The sequence below is a fragment of the Piliocolobus tephrosceles genome, chromosome 19 (assembly GCF_002776525.5).
Source record: "Piliocolobus tephrosceles isolate RC106 chromosome 19, ASM277652v3, whole genome shotgun sequence".
Taxonomy (NCBI): Eukaryota; Metazoa; Chordata; class Mammalia; order Primates; family Cercopithecidae; genus Piliocolobus; species Piliocolobus tephrosceles.
In genome coordinates this window covers 14,143,870-14,162,517 of record NC_045452.1, presented here as the reverse complement: position 1 = coordinate 14,162,517, position 18,648 = coordinate 14,143,870, and the positions used below count along the sequence as shown (strand labels likewise).

Genomic DNA, 18,648 nt, shown 5'->3' with positions numbered 1-18,648 from the left:
CATCATGTCTGGCTGCCATAGTTGTAGCAAAGCCAAGATTGTTTGGTGGATTCAGATGGCAGGTAGCCAGATTTCTCCCGTATTTTCCCACCATCCTCTCACCTAGTGATGGCTGCCTAGATCTGTGTCCTCATTAGAGGTGGCAAAACAGCAATTTTCTATTCTAGTATTCCTTCTGCATTTATCAACTGGAATTCTATAAAGAAGCCTTCTCTCTCGTTAACCCTCTGGTTTCTTGGAGTTGACAGTTTATACAGGAAAGGTGGGATAAATGCTTCATTTTTTGCCTTCATTAATTTTTAAAGAATTGAGTTACTCCCCTAACAAACCAAAATCATGACCGACAAGTTCCACTTTCTTTTAAAGTTATTTCAAATGCATGAATTTTATGTACTTGATGTTTTCAATCTACTGGGCTCAAATGATCCTCCTGCCTCAGCTTCCTGAGTAGCTGGGACTACAGGCACCACCATGCCTAGCTTATTGTTTTTTGATGCTCAACCTTTTCTATCTTAAGCCCCGGGAACACTTCCAAATTGGTCCCTGAGTCCTTCTGACACAATTCCATTAGCTTTTGTTAAGTTCCTCAGTCTTCAGCACACTATGTCCTAGGTGTATCTTGTCTATTTCCTGCCCCAGACCTATAATCAGCTATTTCTCTAAAAAGCCCTGCTTCTTATTAGTGGGAAATAGTTAAGACCACAACTTGGGCACTGGGGATACTAAATGCTATACTACTGGTCACTGCTTCTAAGTCTTTTCAGTAAATAGTTAGAAATGCTTTTTTTTTTTTTTTTTTTGAGACAGGGTCTCACTCTCACCCAGGCTGGAGTGCAGTTGGCACAATCTCGGCTCACTGCAACCTCTGCCTCCTGGATTTGAGTGATTCTTGTGCCTCAGCCTCCCAAGTAGCTGGGATTACAGGTGCCCACCACCACCACTCCCGGCTAATTTTTTTATATGTTTAGTAGAGATGGGGTATCACCATGTTGGCCAGGCTGTTATCGGACTCCTGACCTCGGGCGATCCACCTCCCTCTGCCTCCCAAAGTGCTGGGAGCCACCGTGCCAGGCCAGAAATGTATTTATGGTTATATATACACATATATATACACACACACATGCATATATATACACATACACATATACACACACATACACATATATATACACATACATATATAATTGATTCCATATTGATATTTACAGTTCCAGCTGCAGATTTAATTTAATTTTTATACTTGTAATCTTTTCTATTGAAGATCTTTATTCCTAACAACACTGCCATAATTATTTGCTTTATCTTACAATGTAACTATAATACTTTCAATACAACAATTTCAAACCTCCTAGTAACAATAACACTTGTTTAATAAGAATGTGGTTTTAGATTTCTTAGCAGTTCATTATGTCCTTTTAACACATTCCACCGGCCGGGCGCGGTGGCTCAAGCCTGTAATCCCAGCACTTTGGGAGGCCGAGACGGGCGGATCACGAGGTCAGGAGATCAAGACCATCCTGGCTAACACGGTGAAACCCCGTCTCTACTAAAAATACAAAAAAAAACTAGCCGGGCGAGGTGGCGGGCGCCTGTAGTCCCAGCTACTCCGGAGGCTGAGGCAGGAGAATGGCGTAAACCCGGGAGGCGGAGCTTGCAGTGAGCTGAGATCCGGCCACTGCACTCCAGCTCGGGTGACAGAGCAAGACTCCGTCTCAAAAAAAAAAAAAAAAAAAAAAAAAACACATTCCACCAGGGTGAACAGTCAAAATATTGTATTTTAAAGTTACTTGAAGTAATTATTTTCTGTGTAGTCATTGCCACAAACTTGATATTTCAGTATGTTTTGAAAATATATCAATTGCTTTTTTATTTACTCTTGCTTTGTAATTATATAAAATATTTGCATAGTTCTGAAGTTAAAACTATGTAACAAAGTAAATTCACAGAAGTACTCTCTTCCTATACTCTTCCCTCCCTCCTCCTATAGGTAACCATTTTTTGGTAAGTTTTTCATTTATTTTTCCATTATTCCTTCTTGAAAATATAAGCAAACACAGACACACACACACACACCACAAACACACAGACACACATTTATATATATCCTTCCCTTTCTTACCCCAAAAGCAGTACAATATGAATCAGAGAATCCTGTTAAGAGGTAGGTACAATCATGTTACTCCTCTGCTCAGAGCCAGCAGCTCTTCACCTTCCCAGGAATAAAAGTCAAAGCCTTTTTTCTCAGGTGCTGCCTGCAAGGCCCTACGTTCTGGTTGTTACCTCATGAGCTCATCCTTCCTACTCTCCTTCTCAAGCTCAGCAATATGAGATATATCAAATTCATAGATGAAATGACTCAATATGACAATTTTTCTAACCTAATAAGCTGTCAGTATATTGCAATACAAATTCTAACAGGCTTAGCCAGGTGCGGTAGCTCACGACTGTTAATTCCAGCACTTTGGGAGGCCAAGGCAGGCAGATCACGAGGTCAGGAGATAAAGACCCTCCTGACTAACATGGTGAAACCCCATCTCTACTAAAAATAGAAAAAATTAGCCGGGTGAGATGGCGGGCACCTGTAGTCCCATCTACTTGGGAGGCTGAGGCAGGAGAATGGTGTGAACCTGGGAGGCAGAGCTTGCAGCGAGCCAAGATCACACCACTGCACTCCAATGGGTAGGTGACAGAGCAAGACTCTGTCCCAAAAAAAAAGGAAAAAAAAATCCTAATAGGCTTTGTTATAGAACTTGACAAGTTGATCCTAAAATTAATAACAAAGAGTACAGAAGAACAATTAAGACAAGTTTAAAAACAAAACAAGAATAAAGGGGATTCTCTCTCAAATATAGAGCCTTAAGAGCTACATGTCAAGTAGGAATAGTAATAAACAGCTAGCATTTATCAAGCATTTCCATATTCCAAGCATTGGTCTGAGTATATTATTAAGAACTGGATCATCCTACTAAAGCCTCAACAATCTCATGAGGTAGGTACTATTATGATCTACTTACAGATAAGAATTCTGAGGTACAAACAAGGTGAAATAATTCATTCAAAGGCACAAAGCTAATAGGTGATAGAGGCAGAATTCCACTGGACAGTCGTAAGAACCTACACTCTTGCTTACCTGCTTCATCAAATCATAACTAAAAGAGTATGGTATTTGTATGGTATGGATAGACAAATACATGAATGGAAGAGAGCCGAAAAACAGATCTGTGAATAATTAAAAGAAACTGGGCGCCAGGCATGGTGGCTCATGCCTGTAATCCCAGCACTCTGGGAGACAAAGACAGGTGGATCAGGAGTTCAAGACCAGCCTGGTCAACATGGTGAAACCCCATCTCTACTAAAAATACAAAAATTAGCCGGATGTGGTGGCGCACACCTGTAGTCCCAGCTACTTGGGAGGCTAAGGCAGGAGAATCGCCTGAACCTGGGAGGCGGAGGTTGCAGTGAGCTGAGATTGCACCATCGCATGGAGTCTCAAAAAAAAAAAAAAAAAGATGCTCTAGGTAGTATTGTTCATAATTATAAAAAGCAGAGGTAGTCGCAGTGAGCTGAGATTGCACCATCGCATGGAGTCTCAAAAAAAAAAAGGATGCTCTTGGTAGTATTGTTCATAATTATAAAAAGCAGAGGTAGTCAACAGTCCATCAGTAAGCAGATAAACTGTGCCTTTATACAATGGCATAATATACACAGTTAATAAATCTCTGTCTATCCACATCGATAGGGCCAAGTCCCAGGGTGGCTCAGGCCTGTAATCCCAGCACTTTAAGAAGCCAAGGTATGAGAATTGCTTGAGGCTGCGAGTTCAAGAACAGCCTGGGCAACAGAGAAAGACCCTGTCTCTATTTTTAAAAAAGAAGAAAGAAATCACATGGCTAAACCTCAAAAATATACCGTTACACTAAAAAAAAAGTTGCAAAGTACAGTATGACACCATTCATAAATGTCCCAACTACACAAAGCCATACCATTTACTTACTTATTTTTGAGACAGGGTCTTGCTCTATTGTCCAGGCTGGAGTGCAGTGGCATGATCAATGGCTCACCACAGCCTTGACCTCCCAGGTTCAAGTGATCCTCCAACCTAAGCCTCCCAAAGTAGCTGGGACAACAGGCATGCACCACCATGTCTAGCTAATTTTTTTTTTTTTTTTGTAGAGATGGGGTCTCATTATGTTGCCTAGTCTGGTCTTGAACTCCTAAACTCAAGTGATCCTCTTATTTTGGCCTCCCAAAGTCCTGGCCTCTCCCACCTCTTTTAAAGTGATAGGGTCTCATTATATTGCCCAGGCTAGCCTCAAACACTTGACCTGAAGTGATCGTCCTGCCACAGCCTCCCGAGTAGACAGGACTACAGGAGTGCACCATGCATTTATTCTTTAAGGATATGTGCACATATTTTTACAAGAAAAAAGAATATAGGAGAACAATCATACCAGAATCAAGAGTGGCTATCTCTAAGGAGGAGAGGTAGTAGAAGGGAGGGAGGGAGGGTAGAGCTTTGGTAGTGTCCATTCCATTAAATTTTGTTACTTTAAAAAATTCTGGGCCAGGCACGGTGGCTCACTGTTGTAATCCCAGCACTTTGGGAGGCTGAGGCAGGCAGATTGCCTGAGCTCAGGAGTTAGCGACCAGCCTGGGCAACACGGTGAAACCCCATCTCTACTAAAATACAAAAAATTAGCCGGGCGTGGCGGCATGCGTTTGTAGTCCCAGCTACTTGGTAGGCTGAGGCAGAAGAATTGCTTGAACCCAGGAGGTGGAGGTTGCAATGAGCCGAGATCGTGCCACTGCACTCCAGTCTGAGTGAGAGAGCAAGTGATACTCTGTCTCAAAAAAAAAAAAAAAAAAAAAGATAATGATGCAGCTTTCTGGCTGCTTAGGTTAAAACCTGGCTCTAAGCTTCACTATACATATGACCCTGGTTCAAGTTATTTCACCTTCCCGGTTTTCTTTTTTTTTTTTTTTTATTATACTTTAAGTTCTAGGGTACATGTGCATAACGTGCAGGTTTGTTACATATGTATACCTGTGCCATGTTGGTGTGCTGCACCCATCAACTCGTCAGCACCCATCAATTCATCATTTATATCATGTATAACTCCCCAATGCAATCCCTCCCCCCTCCCCCCTCCCCATGATAGGCCCCATTGTGTGATGTTCCCCTTCCCGAGTCCAAGTGAGCTCATTGTTCAGTTCCCACCTATGAGTGAGAACATGCGGTGTTTGGTTTTCTCTTCTTGTGATAGTTTGCTAAGAATGATGGTTTCCAGCTGCATCCATGTCCCTATAAAGGACGCAAACTCATCCTTTTTTATGGCTGCATAGTATTCCATGGTGTATATGTGCCACATTTTCTTAATCCAGTCTGTCACTGATGGACATCTGGGTTGATTCCAAGTCTTTGCTATTGTGAATAGTGCCGCAATAAACATACGTGTGCATGTGTCTTTGTAGTAGCATTGTAGGGAAAAAATAGGTTAGCCTGTTGCTGTGTTATTATAGATAGAAGTAAGTTTAAGAGACTTCATTCGGCTCTATACTTGAGATGCTGTTAATCTGTGACTCTACCCCCAATCTTGTCCTTGCTAGAAACATTGCTGTGCTAATTAAAGTTGAAAGGATTCTGGGCTGTAAGGAATGTGCTTTGTTAGATAAATGTTCAAAGCCTGCTTGGTTTGAAGGTCAGTACCAGTCCTTTAAATCTCAGTAAAAGAAAAACATCTGTCTCCTGCCCGATACTGGGAAAATGTAACAGCTCCGTGTATCTGTAAGCCTTACTGCTGATTTACTCCCTTATCTTTTTGGCAATAAATACTGAGGGAACTCAGAGACCGGTGCCAGTGTGGGTCCTCTGAAAGCACAGCACTGGCCCCCTGGGGCCCCGCTTTTCTCTCTCTATACTTTGTCTCTGTGTCTTTATTTCTTTTCTCAAGTCTCTCGTTTCCACCTAGCGAGAAGCACCCACAGGTGTGGAGGGGCAGGCCACCCCTTCAAGCATAATTTATAATCCTTTGGGTATATACCCAGGAGTGGGATGGCTGGGTCATATGATACATCTAGTTCTAGATCCTTGAGGAATTGCCATACTCCCGGTTTTCTTAACAATAACATGGGACTTTTTAAAAAGGTTTGTGAAAATTAGATAATGCACATAAAGTAACTTAGTCCAGCACCTAACGCAAGTAGACAACAATAAAAGCTACCTCTTCTTCTTTTTTGTTTTTCAGACAGGGTCCCATTCTGTCACTCAGGCTGCAGTTGCTGCTGCTATTGGTACTGTTATTATTATTGGCTGTGTCTCTTATTTCCTTGCTATTGCCTCAGAAGACCTTACAAGTTCAGAGGTCAGCAAACTTTTTCTTAAAGGGTCAGAAAACAAATAGTTTAGTTTTTGTAGGCCATAAGGTCTCTTTTGCAACTACTGTACGCTGCCCTTGTAATCGGAAAGCAGCCACAGATGATACATAAACGAATGGGTGTAACAGTATCCCAATAAAACTTTATTTACAAAAACAGAAAGCAGCCCAAATTTGGCCTGTGAGCCAGTTTGCTGATCACTGATCTAGATGACTATATATGTTATTTGCATGTGATTTGCACATATTTGCATGGACTATGCAATTTGTTGTTAGAATAAGAAGATACTATTCCTACCTTTGGAAACAGGCACTAATTTTTTTTTTCCTCTTCCTGGTTCTATTTCCTATAACTTACTTGGCAGCTTTGTAAGTACCCAGCAGACATAAAAACATGACAAGAATTCAGAGAATATATCAAAGGATAAGAAAGTTTTAGTACAGGCCTTAGTCCTTTATGATTGACAAAAGAAGCTAAGGGCTTGCCTAAAAGAACACTCTAAGACAATCAAAACTATAAAGCAGCAGCAGCCAGGTTTTCTTTTCAGTCTTAGTTTCTTTTCTGCCCCAATTATTTTCTGATTTGCTGCAGGAAAACAGTAATGAGGAAATCAGAGTATATTGCTGTTTCTCTAAACATGTTTATAACTAATTCATAAATCCCTCTCCAGCTCCACAATTACCAGAAGCACTCTGGAAGCCACTGATCTAGGCTCATCTAGGACAAGCCTCTGCTTTATTCCTAACAGCAGCCTCCCTCTGGAAGAGCCCAGCCTTCTGGATTACCTCTGCCCCAACCCCGGCTCAGGCCCTGAGCTGCTGGGAAGGCCCAGCACTTCCCTCTGTGGGTGAGAGACTTGACAACAGGGACAGAGGGTGCCAAAACCCACGTTTACTGGACTCACCTGCAGCTGGAGGCTCAGGGCCCTGTGCTTCACAGCAGAGGCATGGAGGGCACGGCTCACACGGACCTGTCCTAGTTGCTGCCTCCACATGCTCCACCACAACCTGTGAAAGAGCAAATCAAAGATGGAATCCATCAGAAAAAAGCCACTCAGAAAAGAGAGGAGCAGTTAGTGTGGGGTCTCAGACCCTCAGCTCTAGCCCTCTCCTTCATAGCACCATCTCTAGATTCACTACTGGGGAAAAAAAGAAAACAAAACAATCGAGAAAAAGTCCCAGATCTGCCAATTAATAGTTGGAAACTTATGGTTCCTACGGTCAGATCCTGCTTTAGACACCACAGATATGCTCTGTTTGGCCTACACAATTTGGTTTGTTAAAAAACATAAGCTATGGCCTGGCACAGTGGCTTATGCCTGTAATCCCAGCACTTTGGGAGGCTGAGGCGTGTGGATCACCTGAGGTCAGGAGTTTGAGAGCAGCCTGGCCAACATAGTGAAACCCTGTCTCTATTAAAAATTCAAAATTAGGCAGGGCACGGTGGCTCACACCTGTAATCCCAGCACTTTGGGAGGCCAAGGCGGGCGGATCACCTGTGACAAACCCCATCTCTACTAAAAATACAAAATTAGCCAGGCGTGGTGATGCATGCTTGTAATCCCATCTACTCAGGAGGCTGAGGCAGGAGAATTGCTTGAACCTGGGAGGTGGAGGTTGCGGTGAGCCGAGATTGCACCATTGCACTCGAGCCTGGGCAACAAGAGTGAAACTCCGTCTCAAAAAAAAAAAAAAATTGGCCGGGTGATAGTGGCATGCTCCTGTGATCCCAGCTACTGAAGGCTGAGGCAGGAGAATAGCTTGAACCTGGGAAGCGGAGGTTGCAGTGAGCCAAGATCATGCCACTGCACTCCAGCCTGGGCAAAAGTGCGAGAATAAATCTCGGGGAAAAAAAAAAATCACTCAGACTTAAGTAAAATTGCATACTAATTAGGCATTTTGAAATACTTGCTGAATACATTTTAAGTAACGATTTTAATTACTTATTAAAAATATTTTTGTGTGTGTAGAGACAGTGTCTTGGCTTTGTTGCACAGGCTGGTCTCAGACTCCTGGCCTCAAGCAATCCTCCCACCTTAGCCTCCTAAAGTGTTGGGATTACAGGTCTGAGCTACTGCACTCTGCCTATTTTATTTCTACTTAAATAAATAACTTCTTTATGCCCACTGATGTTCTGGACACTGTTAAACACTTTACAGATATTACTTTATTTATTTCTGATGACAAATCTGTAAGTATGGTGTAACAATTTCAATGATGAAGAAAATAAAAGCTGAAGAGATGAAATGGCCCAATAATATAGACTGGAAGAGGGATTCAAACCCAAGTAAGTGCAGCTGAAAGCCTCTCCTATTATTCATACTTTGTTCAATACCCAACTCTTTCAGGCAGGAAGTGAGCTCTTAATATACTACCATTCAGGACACCAGTGGATCACTACAGACTACAGAGAGTGAAATCTGTCCCATTATAAAGCAGCTCATTGTTACACATCTGGCTACAAAAGTGGACTAATTCATGTTCTTCCAGTGTGTCTACAATGCTGATGGGCTGCAATGCAGCACAGCAGTTAAGAGCATGGGTGGGTGAGCCTTAGTTTTGCCAATTACAACCTGTATGTGCTAGGCAAGTTACTTGACCTCTCTGAGCCTTATTGTACAACTTAATCTGTACAATAATGGTACTTACAGTTCATGGTAAGAGTTAAAATAAGATACTTTACATTACAAAATTATCACATGCACACACAACCTTAACAGAGTTTAGAACATAGTAAGCACTCAATTCGTGTTAATTGTGATTATGTGAAACTCTGATCTTATAAACAAGTTATCAATAAATCTTTATTAGGCATCAACTACATTCAAAACATTGTTTCAAGGTGAGAATGGGTCATGGTGGCTCATGCCTATAATCCCAGCACTTAGGGAGGCTGAGGTGGGCAGATCGCTTGAGCCCATGAATTCAAACCAGCCTGGAAACATGATAAAACCTCGCCTCTACAAAAAAATGAAACAAAAACAACAGAAAAAAATTAGCTGGGCATAGTGGTGCATGCCTGTAGTCCCAGCTGCTCAGGAGGCTTAGGTAGAAGGACTGCTTGAGCCTAGGAGGTGGAAGTTGCAGTAAGCTGAGATTGTGGCACTGCACTCCAACCTGGGTGACAGAGTAAGACCCTATCTCGAAAAAAAATAAATAAATAAAAATAAAACCAAACACAAACCATTGTTTTAAGGTGGGGTTTTATGCTGTTTTCCAGCACCATAAAGCTGATGAGGTAAAATGATGGCTGATACTTTGTAGGGCGGTTGAGCAGACTCACCATAAGATACTCCGTTGCCTAAACTCCAGAGCCGTAGTCTGCATCTGAAGTTTGGTCCTACGAACAACCACGTAGATCAACCAGGACTTCCAGGCCTGTCGCATCTTTTGCTTTGCATCTAGATTCACCAAAGAGATTTTTCAAAAAGTACGGGAAGAGATGGATTACTCTGGGTTATGATAAAAGCTCAAGGGCTCTCCTTTGAATACCTAAATCCCTCCAGCCTCCAAGTGCCCCCTGCTGGAAAAGTTGTGATGCACTACAAAATTAATTAGAGTGCAAGAACACACGAAGGCTTTGTGCAAGTAATGACATTTACAAAGCATTTAAAGGAAAATCCATGTACTGAACTGCTCAAAAACTCTCTGCTTTAAAAGCGTTTATTTTTGTAGATATACTCTGCAACTTTTAGATGAAATGATGGGAATAAACAGGCAGCAAAGAAGTGGAGAGATGGATCTTAACAATAATGGCATGAGTGGATAATCAAAGCTGGGTAATGGATACATAGAGGTTCATTACTCTATTAAACATCTTTCAGGCGGGCGCGGTGGCTTACGCCTGTAATCCCAGCACTCTGGAAGGCCAAAACAGGCGGATCACCTGAGGTCAGGAGTTCCAGACCAGCCTGACCAACATGGTGAAACACCATCTCTACTAGAAGTACAAAAATTAGCCGCGTGTGGTGGCATGCGCCTGTAGTCCCAGCTACTAGGGAGGGTGAGGCAGGAGAACTGCTCAAACCTGGGAGGGAGAGGTTGCAGTGAGCCAAGATCGCACCACTGCACTCCAGCCTGGGCGACTAAGTGAGACCCAGTTTTAAAAAAAATTTTTTTTTCAATTGTGTAGATATTTAAAGTTTTCCATAATACAAAGTTAAAGAAGAAGAAATCATGATATAAAACTTGCTGTTTGACTCCAAGCTCACCCTTTTTAGTAAAGAAAAGATAATTTACTAGATATGGAAGACGCAATGGCCCACAGGTCTCCCTTTGTAGTAAACTGTATTTTCATTATGAAAGTCACCACTAATGAAGTAAATTTCTCTTCTTTTTAGAAGACAAAGGAGAAAATAAAATTACATAAATCATTTTTAGGACAGCCTCCAAGATGTAGTCAATAGGACTATAACTATGTATTTCACAGTTGTTGACAAGACAAATCAAAATATGAAGGATAATTTAACATGTATCTTCCTTGGTTTCACCGTGGACCTCAGGAATCAGCACACTTCAGGTAATGAGGACTAGTGTAGTGCTGTGGTTTAGAGTTTGGGATCCTGAGTAAGGCAAGCCAGGCTTACTGGCCCTTTCATTTATTACAGACGTAATCTCATACAAGTTCCTCATCTGTAAAATGGTGCCTCTCTCAGAGGTATGTTTGGAAAGTGTAAATGAGATCATTTATCTATGAAGAATATCTAAAATAAACACTAACTGCTCTTTCCAGAGTATGGAATGCAGGAATCTCATTAACTGTCTCTGCCATAATTCTGATGATGCACATTGACAATTTGAGAACCATGCTTCCTTAAGGCCTAAAAGTACTTGCAAACTTTTTATTTAACAGTGCAAGAGTGAATGGACACTCCCTGAGGTCTACGGGAATGGCCTGAAATAACTTGTCAAATGTTAGAAATAACTCTTGCCTCTTGAGTAGCTGGGACTACAGGCATGCACCACCACACCTGGCTAATTTTTGTATTTTTTTGTAGAGATGAGGTTTTGCCATGTTGCCTGGGCTGGTCTCGAACTCCTGCACTCAAGCAATCCGCCCATCTCGGCCTCCCAAAGTGCTGGATTATAGGCGTGAGCCACCGCACCTGGACAACTCTTTTTATCTTAAACATACAAGTGACTTTCCTTCTATTCCATGATATCTAGCTAGATTCACTGTAACTATAAATAACATAAGACAGCAGAAGTTGAGCACAGTGGCTCACGCCTTTGGGAGGCTGAGGCAGGCGAATCACAAGGTCAGGAGTTCGAGACCAGCCTGGCAAACATGGTGCAACCCCATCTCTACTGACAATATAAAAAATTAGCCGGGCGTAGCAGCGGGCGCCTGTAATCTCAGCTACGTGGGAGGCTGAGGCAGGAGAATACTTTGAACCTGCGATGTGGAGACTGCAGTGAGCCAAGATCACTCCACTGCACTCCAGCCTAGCCTGGGCAACAGAGCGAGACTCTGTTTCAAAAAAAAAAAAGACAGCAGAATGTACATTCTTCAAGTAAATATAGAACCGTTACAAGATAGAGCATATTTGGGGCCACAGAACAAACCTTAACAAAAATAAAGGAACTGAAATCATACTAAGACTTGTTCTCCGACCATAATGGAAAAAACTAGAAATCCTTAACAGAAAGATATTGGGAAACTCCCAAATATTAGAAAACTAAACACGCTTCTAAATAATCTGTGGGGCAAAGAGGAGGTCTCAGGGAAAATCAGCAAACAATTTTTAACTGAATGAAAACAGAAATATAACTTATTAAAATTCGTGTAATGTAGTCAGTGTTTAAGAGAACTTTATAGCAGTAAAGGTCTCTACTAAAAATACAAAAAAAAAAATTAGCCGGGCATGGTGGCAGGCACCTGTAATCCCAGCTACTCAGTAGGCTGAGGCAGGAAAATCGCTTGAACCCAGGAGGCAGAGGCTGCAATGAGCCGAGATCACGCTACTCTGCACTCCATCCTGGGTGACAAAGCGAGACTCCATCTGGAAAAAAAAAAAAAAAGAGCAGAAATCAAGAAACTTGAAAACAGAAAAAAGAAAAAACAAATACAAAAACAGAGTATTAATGAATGCAAAGTTGATTATTTGTAAAGATCAATAAAAGTGATAAACCTCTAGCCAGATTAACCAAGAATAAAAGATCAAAGACATAAATCATCAACATCAGGAATGAAAGGGGGTGACAGCTACAGATCCTGAAGACATTAAAATTACAGTTATGAAATACTCAGCTGGGTGCGGTGGCTCACGCCTATAATGCCAGTACTTTGGGAGGCTGAGGTGGGTGGATGACCTGAGGCCAGGAGTTCCAGAGCAGCTTGGCCAGCATGGTGAAACTCCGTCTCTATTAAAAATATAAAAATTAGCCAGGCATGGTGGCGGGCACCTGTAATCCCAGCTGCTTGGGAGGCTGAGGTAGAAGAATTACTTGAACTAGGGAGGCGGAGGTTGCAGTGAGCTGAGATTGTGCCATTGCACTCCAGTCTGAGCAACAACAGTGAAACTCTATCTCAGAAAAAAAAAAAAAAAGCAACACTCTATGCACATAAATTTGACAACATATTTGAAATAAGCCAATTCCCTGAAAGATACAAACTGCCAAAACTCACTTAAGAATGAGCGCAGTGGCTCATGCCTCTAATCCCAGCACTTGGGGAGGCCAAGGTGGCAGGATCACTTGAGGTCAGGTGTTTGAAACCAGCCTGGGCAACAAACAAGACCCTGGCATGGAAAAAAATTAAAAAACTATCCAAGTGTGGCAGCACACGCCTGTAGTTCCAGCTAATAAGGAGGTTGAGGTAGGAGGATCACCTGAGCCCAGCAGTTAGATGGAGGCTACAGTAAACTATGATTGTACCACTGCACTCCAGCCTAGGCAACAAAGCAAGATCTCATCTTCAAAAAAAAAAAAAAAAAGCGGCAAGAATAAATAACCTAGGCTCACACCTATAATCCCAGCACTCTGGGAGGCTGAGGTGGGCAGATCACGAGGTCGGGAGATCAAGACTATTCTGGCTAACATGGTAAAACAGAAACATCAGTTTCTCTACTAAAAATACAAAAAATTAGCCGGGCACGGTGGTGGACACCTGTAGTTCCAGCTACTGGAGGCTGACGCAGGAGAATGGCGTGAACCTGGGAGGTGGAGCTTGCAGTGAGCCAAGATCACACCACTGCACTCCAGCCTGGGTGACAGAGCAAGACTCTGTCTCAAATAATTTAAATAAATAAATAAATAAATAACCTAAATAGTTTTCGAGCTATTAAAAACTGGAATTCAAAGTTTAAAATCCTCCAACAAAGAAAATTCTAGGCCTAGACCACTAGGATTGCAGTGGAGAATTTTACTAACCACTCAAGGATGAAATAATACCAACTCTACAAATTTCTTTTAGAAAATACTTCCCATTTTGGGAGGCTAAGACGGGCAGATCACGAGGTCAGGAGATCGAGCCCATCCTGGCTAACAGGGTGTAACTCCGTCTCTACTAAAAAATACAAAAAATTAGCCGGGCGTGGTGACGGGGGCCTATAGTCCCAGCTACTCGAGAGGCTGAGGCAGGAGAACAGCATGAATCCAGGAGGCAGAGCTTGCAGTGAGCCAAGATCACGCCACTACACTCCAGCCTGGGCGACAGAGCGAGACTCCATCTCAAAAAAAAATAAAAAATAGAAAATACTTCCCAACTCATTCTACGAGGCTAGTATTACCTGAACCAAAACCAGACAAAGATATGACAATAAAAGAACACTCAAGACCAATATCCCTCATGAATATAGAAGCAACTCCACTCCCCTCAACAAAATATTAGCAAATTGAACCCAGCAATATAAAAAAAGAGTGGCATTAATCTGTGGAACATGGCGGGGTACAGTGGCTCATGTCTGTAATTCCAGCATTTTGGGAGGCCGAGGCAAGTGGACTGCTTGAAAGCCCAGGAGTTTGAGACCAGCCTAAGCAACAGTGCAAAACCCCATCTCTACAACAAAATACAAAAGAAAATTAGCTGGCCTTGGTAGCATGTGGTTATGGTCCCAGCTTCTCAGGAGGATGAAGTGGGAGGATCGCCTAAACCAGGTAGGTCACAGCTACTCTGAGCTGTGACTGCACCACTGCATCCCAGCCTGGGCAACAAAACAAGACCCTATCTTAAAAAAAAAAAAAAAAAAAAATTAATAACGTGAAGCTGATTCAAAATCTGAAGAGCAGCTGGGCATGGTGGCAAGCGCCTGTAGTTCCAGCTATTCAGGAGGCTGGGGCAGAAGGATAGTGTGAGCGCAGGAGTTCAAAATCAACCTGGGCCAAACAGTAAGACACCATCTCAAACAAACAAACAAAAAAGTTGAAAACCAGTCTATATAATTAACCTTAATAAAAGACTAAAACAGAAGTCACCTCACAATCATCTCAATAGATACAGGAAAAACAGTTCAAAAATAATTCAACATCTATTAACGATTAAAATGCTCAGAAAACTAGGAATAGAATTTCCTTAACCTGAGGAAGGACAGGTATAAAAAAACATACCACTAACATAATATTTAATGATTAAAAGCTGAATGCTTTTCCCTTAAGACCAAGAACAGGCTGGGCGTGGTGGCTCAAGCCTGTAATCCCAGCACTTTGGGAGGCTGAGATGGGCGGATCACGAGGTCAGCAGATCGAGACCATCCTGGCTAACACGGTGAAACCCTGTCTCTACTAAAAAATAAAAAAAAAAACTAGCCGGGTGAGGTGGCGGGCGCCTGTAGTCCCAGCTACTTGGGAGGCTGAGGCAGGAGAATGGCTTAAACCCGGGAGGCGGAACTTGCAGTGAGCTGAGATCCGGCCACTGCACTCCAGCCTGGGGGACAGAGCGAGACTCCGTCTCAAAAAAAAAAAAAAAAAAAAAAAGACCAAGAACAAAGCAAGGATGTGTCCACTGTTACCACTGCTATTCAATATCATACAGAAGCCCTAGCCAGTACAATAAAAAAATGAAAAGAGGGCCGGGAGTGGTGGCTCACGCCTGTAATCCCAGCACTTTGGGAGGCCAAGGTGGGTGGATGAGAGGTAAGGAGATTGAGACCATCCTGTCTAACACGGTGAAACCCCGTCTCTACTAAAAATACAAAAAAATAGCTTGGAGGGCGCCTGTAGTCCCAGCTTCAGGAGGCTGAGGCAGGAGAAAGGCGTGAACCCGGGAGGCGGAACTTGCAATGAGCTGAGATTGTGCCACTGCACTCCAGCCTGGGCGACAGGGAGAGAATCCACCTTAAAAAAAAAAAAAAAGAAAAAAAGAAAAAAGAAAAGAAGAGGAAGGAATAAAACTGTATCTATTCACAGACAATTTGACTGTCTACATAGGAAACTCCATGGAATTTATAAAAAAGCTGTTAGAAATAATAAATAAGCCAGGCACGGTGGCTCAGGCCGTTAATCCTAGCACTTTGTGAGGTTGAGGCAGGCAGATAATGAGGTCAGGAGATCAAGACCAACCTGGCTAACACAGTGAAATGCCATCTCTATTAAAAATATAAAAAATTAGCAAGGAGTGGTGGCAGGCACCTGTAATCCCAGCTACTCAGGAGGCTGAGGCAGGAGAATGGCATGAACCTGGGAGGTGGCGCTTACAGTGAGCCAAGATCGTGCCACTGAACTCCAGCCTGGGTGACAGAGTGAGACTCTGTCTCAAAAAAAAAAAAAAAAAAAGAAATAATAAATGAACTTAGCAGAGTCGTAGAATATACAAGATCCATACGTAAAACTACAGACTGTTTAGAAGAAAACGTAGGAAGATGGCCGGGCACGGTGGCTCAAGCCTGTAATCCCAGCACTTTGGGAGGCCGAGATGGGTGGATCACAAGGTCAGGAGATCGAGACCATCCTGGCTAACATGGTAAAACTCCGTCTCTACTAAAAAAAAATACAAAAAAAAAAACTAGCCGGGCGAGGTGGCGGGCGCCTGTAGTCCCAGCTACTTGGGAGGCTGAGGCGAGAGAATGGCGTGAACCCGGAAGGCAGCGGAGCTTGCAGTGAGCTGAGATCCGGCCACTGCACTCCAGCCCAGGCGACACAGCGAGACTCCGTCTCCAAAAAAAAAAAAAAAAAAAAAGAAAACGTAGGAAGAAATCTTTGTGACCTTGGGTTAAGGCAAATTTCTTAGAGATGACAGCTAAGATATGATATCAAAAAATATAATCCAGCTGGGCACAGTTGCTCATGACTATAATCCTAGGGCTTTGCAAAGCTGAAGTGGGAGAACTGCTTGAGGCCAGGAGTTTGAGACCAGCCTGGGTAACAAAGCAAGACCCCCATCTCTACAAAAAATAAAAACCTTAGCCAGGCATGGTGGGGCATTGCCTGTAGTCCCAGATACTTGGGAGGCTGAGGTCGGAGCCTAGGAGTTCCAGTCTGCAATGAGTTATCATCACACCACTCAATTCCAACCCGGGCAATAGTGGGACTCTCGCAAAACAAACAAACAAACAAACAAACAAAAAATCCATTAAAAAAGAATACATTGGACTTCATTAAAATTAAAAACTTTTCCTCTGCAAAAGATACTGTTAAGAGAACAAAAAGACAAGTCACAGACTGGGAGGAAACAAGCAAATCATGCTCTGACAAAATGCTTATAACAGAACGCATACATTACAAGACTACACCGCGCTTGGCAGCTCATGCCTGTAATCCCAGCACTTTGGAAGGCCAAGGCAGGTGGATGCCCTGAGGTCAGGAGTTCCAGACCATCCTGGCCAACATGGTGAAACCCTGTCTCTACTAAAAAAAATACAAAAATTAGCTGGGCATGGCAGCACACCATGTAGTCCCAGCTACTCGGGAAGCTAAGGTGGAAGAATTGCTTAAACACAGGAGGTCGAGGTTGCAGTGAGCCAAGATTGTGCCACTGCACTCCAGCCTGGGCAACAGAGCAAGACTCCCTGTCAAACAAAAACCAAACCTAACTAATAAAAAACAAAAAACTTTCAAATCTCAACAAGAACACAAACAACAGATACTTCACCAAAAAACAGATATAAATAGCAAATAAGCACAGGAAAAGATACTCAACATCACTAATTATCAGAGAAATGCAAATTAAAACCACAATGATTTATCATCTTACACCAGTCAGAATGACTATCATTAAAAAGTTAGGTTGGGTGTGGTGGCTCATGCCTGTAATCCTAGCACTTTGGGAGGCTGAGGAAGGAGAATCGCTGGAGCCCAGAGGTCCAAGACCAGCTTGGGCAACATAGGAAGACCCTGTCTCTACAAAATATAAAAAGTTAGCCAGGCGTGGTAGCACATGCCTATAGTCCCAGCTACTCAGGAGTCTGAGGTGGGAGGATCACTTGAGCCCAGGAAGTCAAGGCTGCAATGAACTATGACCAAGCCACTGCACTCCAGCCCGGGTGACACAGCAAGACACCCCCCATCTAAAAAAAAAAAAAACAGATGTTGGCAGGGATGGGGAGAAAGGGAACACTTAACACACTGGTGGTGGGCATATAAATTAGCTGAGCTTCTATGGAAAAAGATATGGAGATTTCTCAAAGAACTAAAAAACAGAACTACCATTCGACCCAGCAATCCCACTAGAGGGAATATACCCAAAGGAAAAGAAATTATTATATTAAAAAGACACCTGCACTCATATGTTCATTACAGCACTATTCTCTTTTTTTTTTTTTTTTTTTTTTTGGAGACGGAGTCTCGCTCTGTCGCCCAGGCTGGAGTGCAGTGGCGCGATCTCGGCTCACTACAAGCTCCGCCTCCCGGGTTCACACCATTCTCCTGCCTCAGCCTCCCGAGTAGCTGGGACTACAGGCGCCCGCCATCTCGCCCGGCTAGTTTACAGCACTATTCTCAACAGCAAAGTCATGGAACCAACCTCAGAATCCATCAACGGATATAGAGAATATACACCACAGCCGGGCACGGTGGCTCATGCCTGTAATCCCAGCACTTTGGGAGGCCGAGGCAGGCAGATCACTTGAGGTCAGGAGTTTGAGACCAGCCTGGCCAATATAGTGAAACCTTGTCTCTACTAAAAATAAAAAATTAGTCAGGCATGGGGGCACATGTCTGTAGTCCCAGGTACTGGAGAGGCTGAGGCAGGAACAGAGCTTGAACCGAGGAGGTGGAGGCAGCAGTGAGCTGAGATCACACCACTGCACTCCAGCCTGCGTGACAGAGTGAGAAAGAAAAGAAAAAGAAAAAGAGAAAGAGAAAGAGAAAGGGAAAGGGAGAAGGAAGGAAGGGAGGGAGG

General features: G+C 43.0%; 1 protein-coding gene across 1 annotated transcript in view; it reads right to left on the bottom strand.

Moving 5' to 3' along the window:
• Nucleotides 1-18,648, bottom strand: part of LOC113219584 (protein SFI1 homolog) — a 64,890-nt gene that overhangs the window by 19,810 nt on the left and 26,432 nt on the right. The window contains exons 5-6 of the mRNA XM_026452930.2: nucleotides 9,658-9,775; nucleotides 7,280-7,382 (exon numbers count right to left, since the gene is read on the bottom strand). Of these exons, the coding sequence (XP_026308715.2) occupies nucleotides 7,280-7,382; nucleotides 9,658-9,775 (221 nt within the window). The remainder of the gene's footprint in view (nucleotides 1-7,279; nucleotides 7,383-9,657; nucleotides 9,776-18,648) is intronic.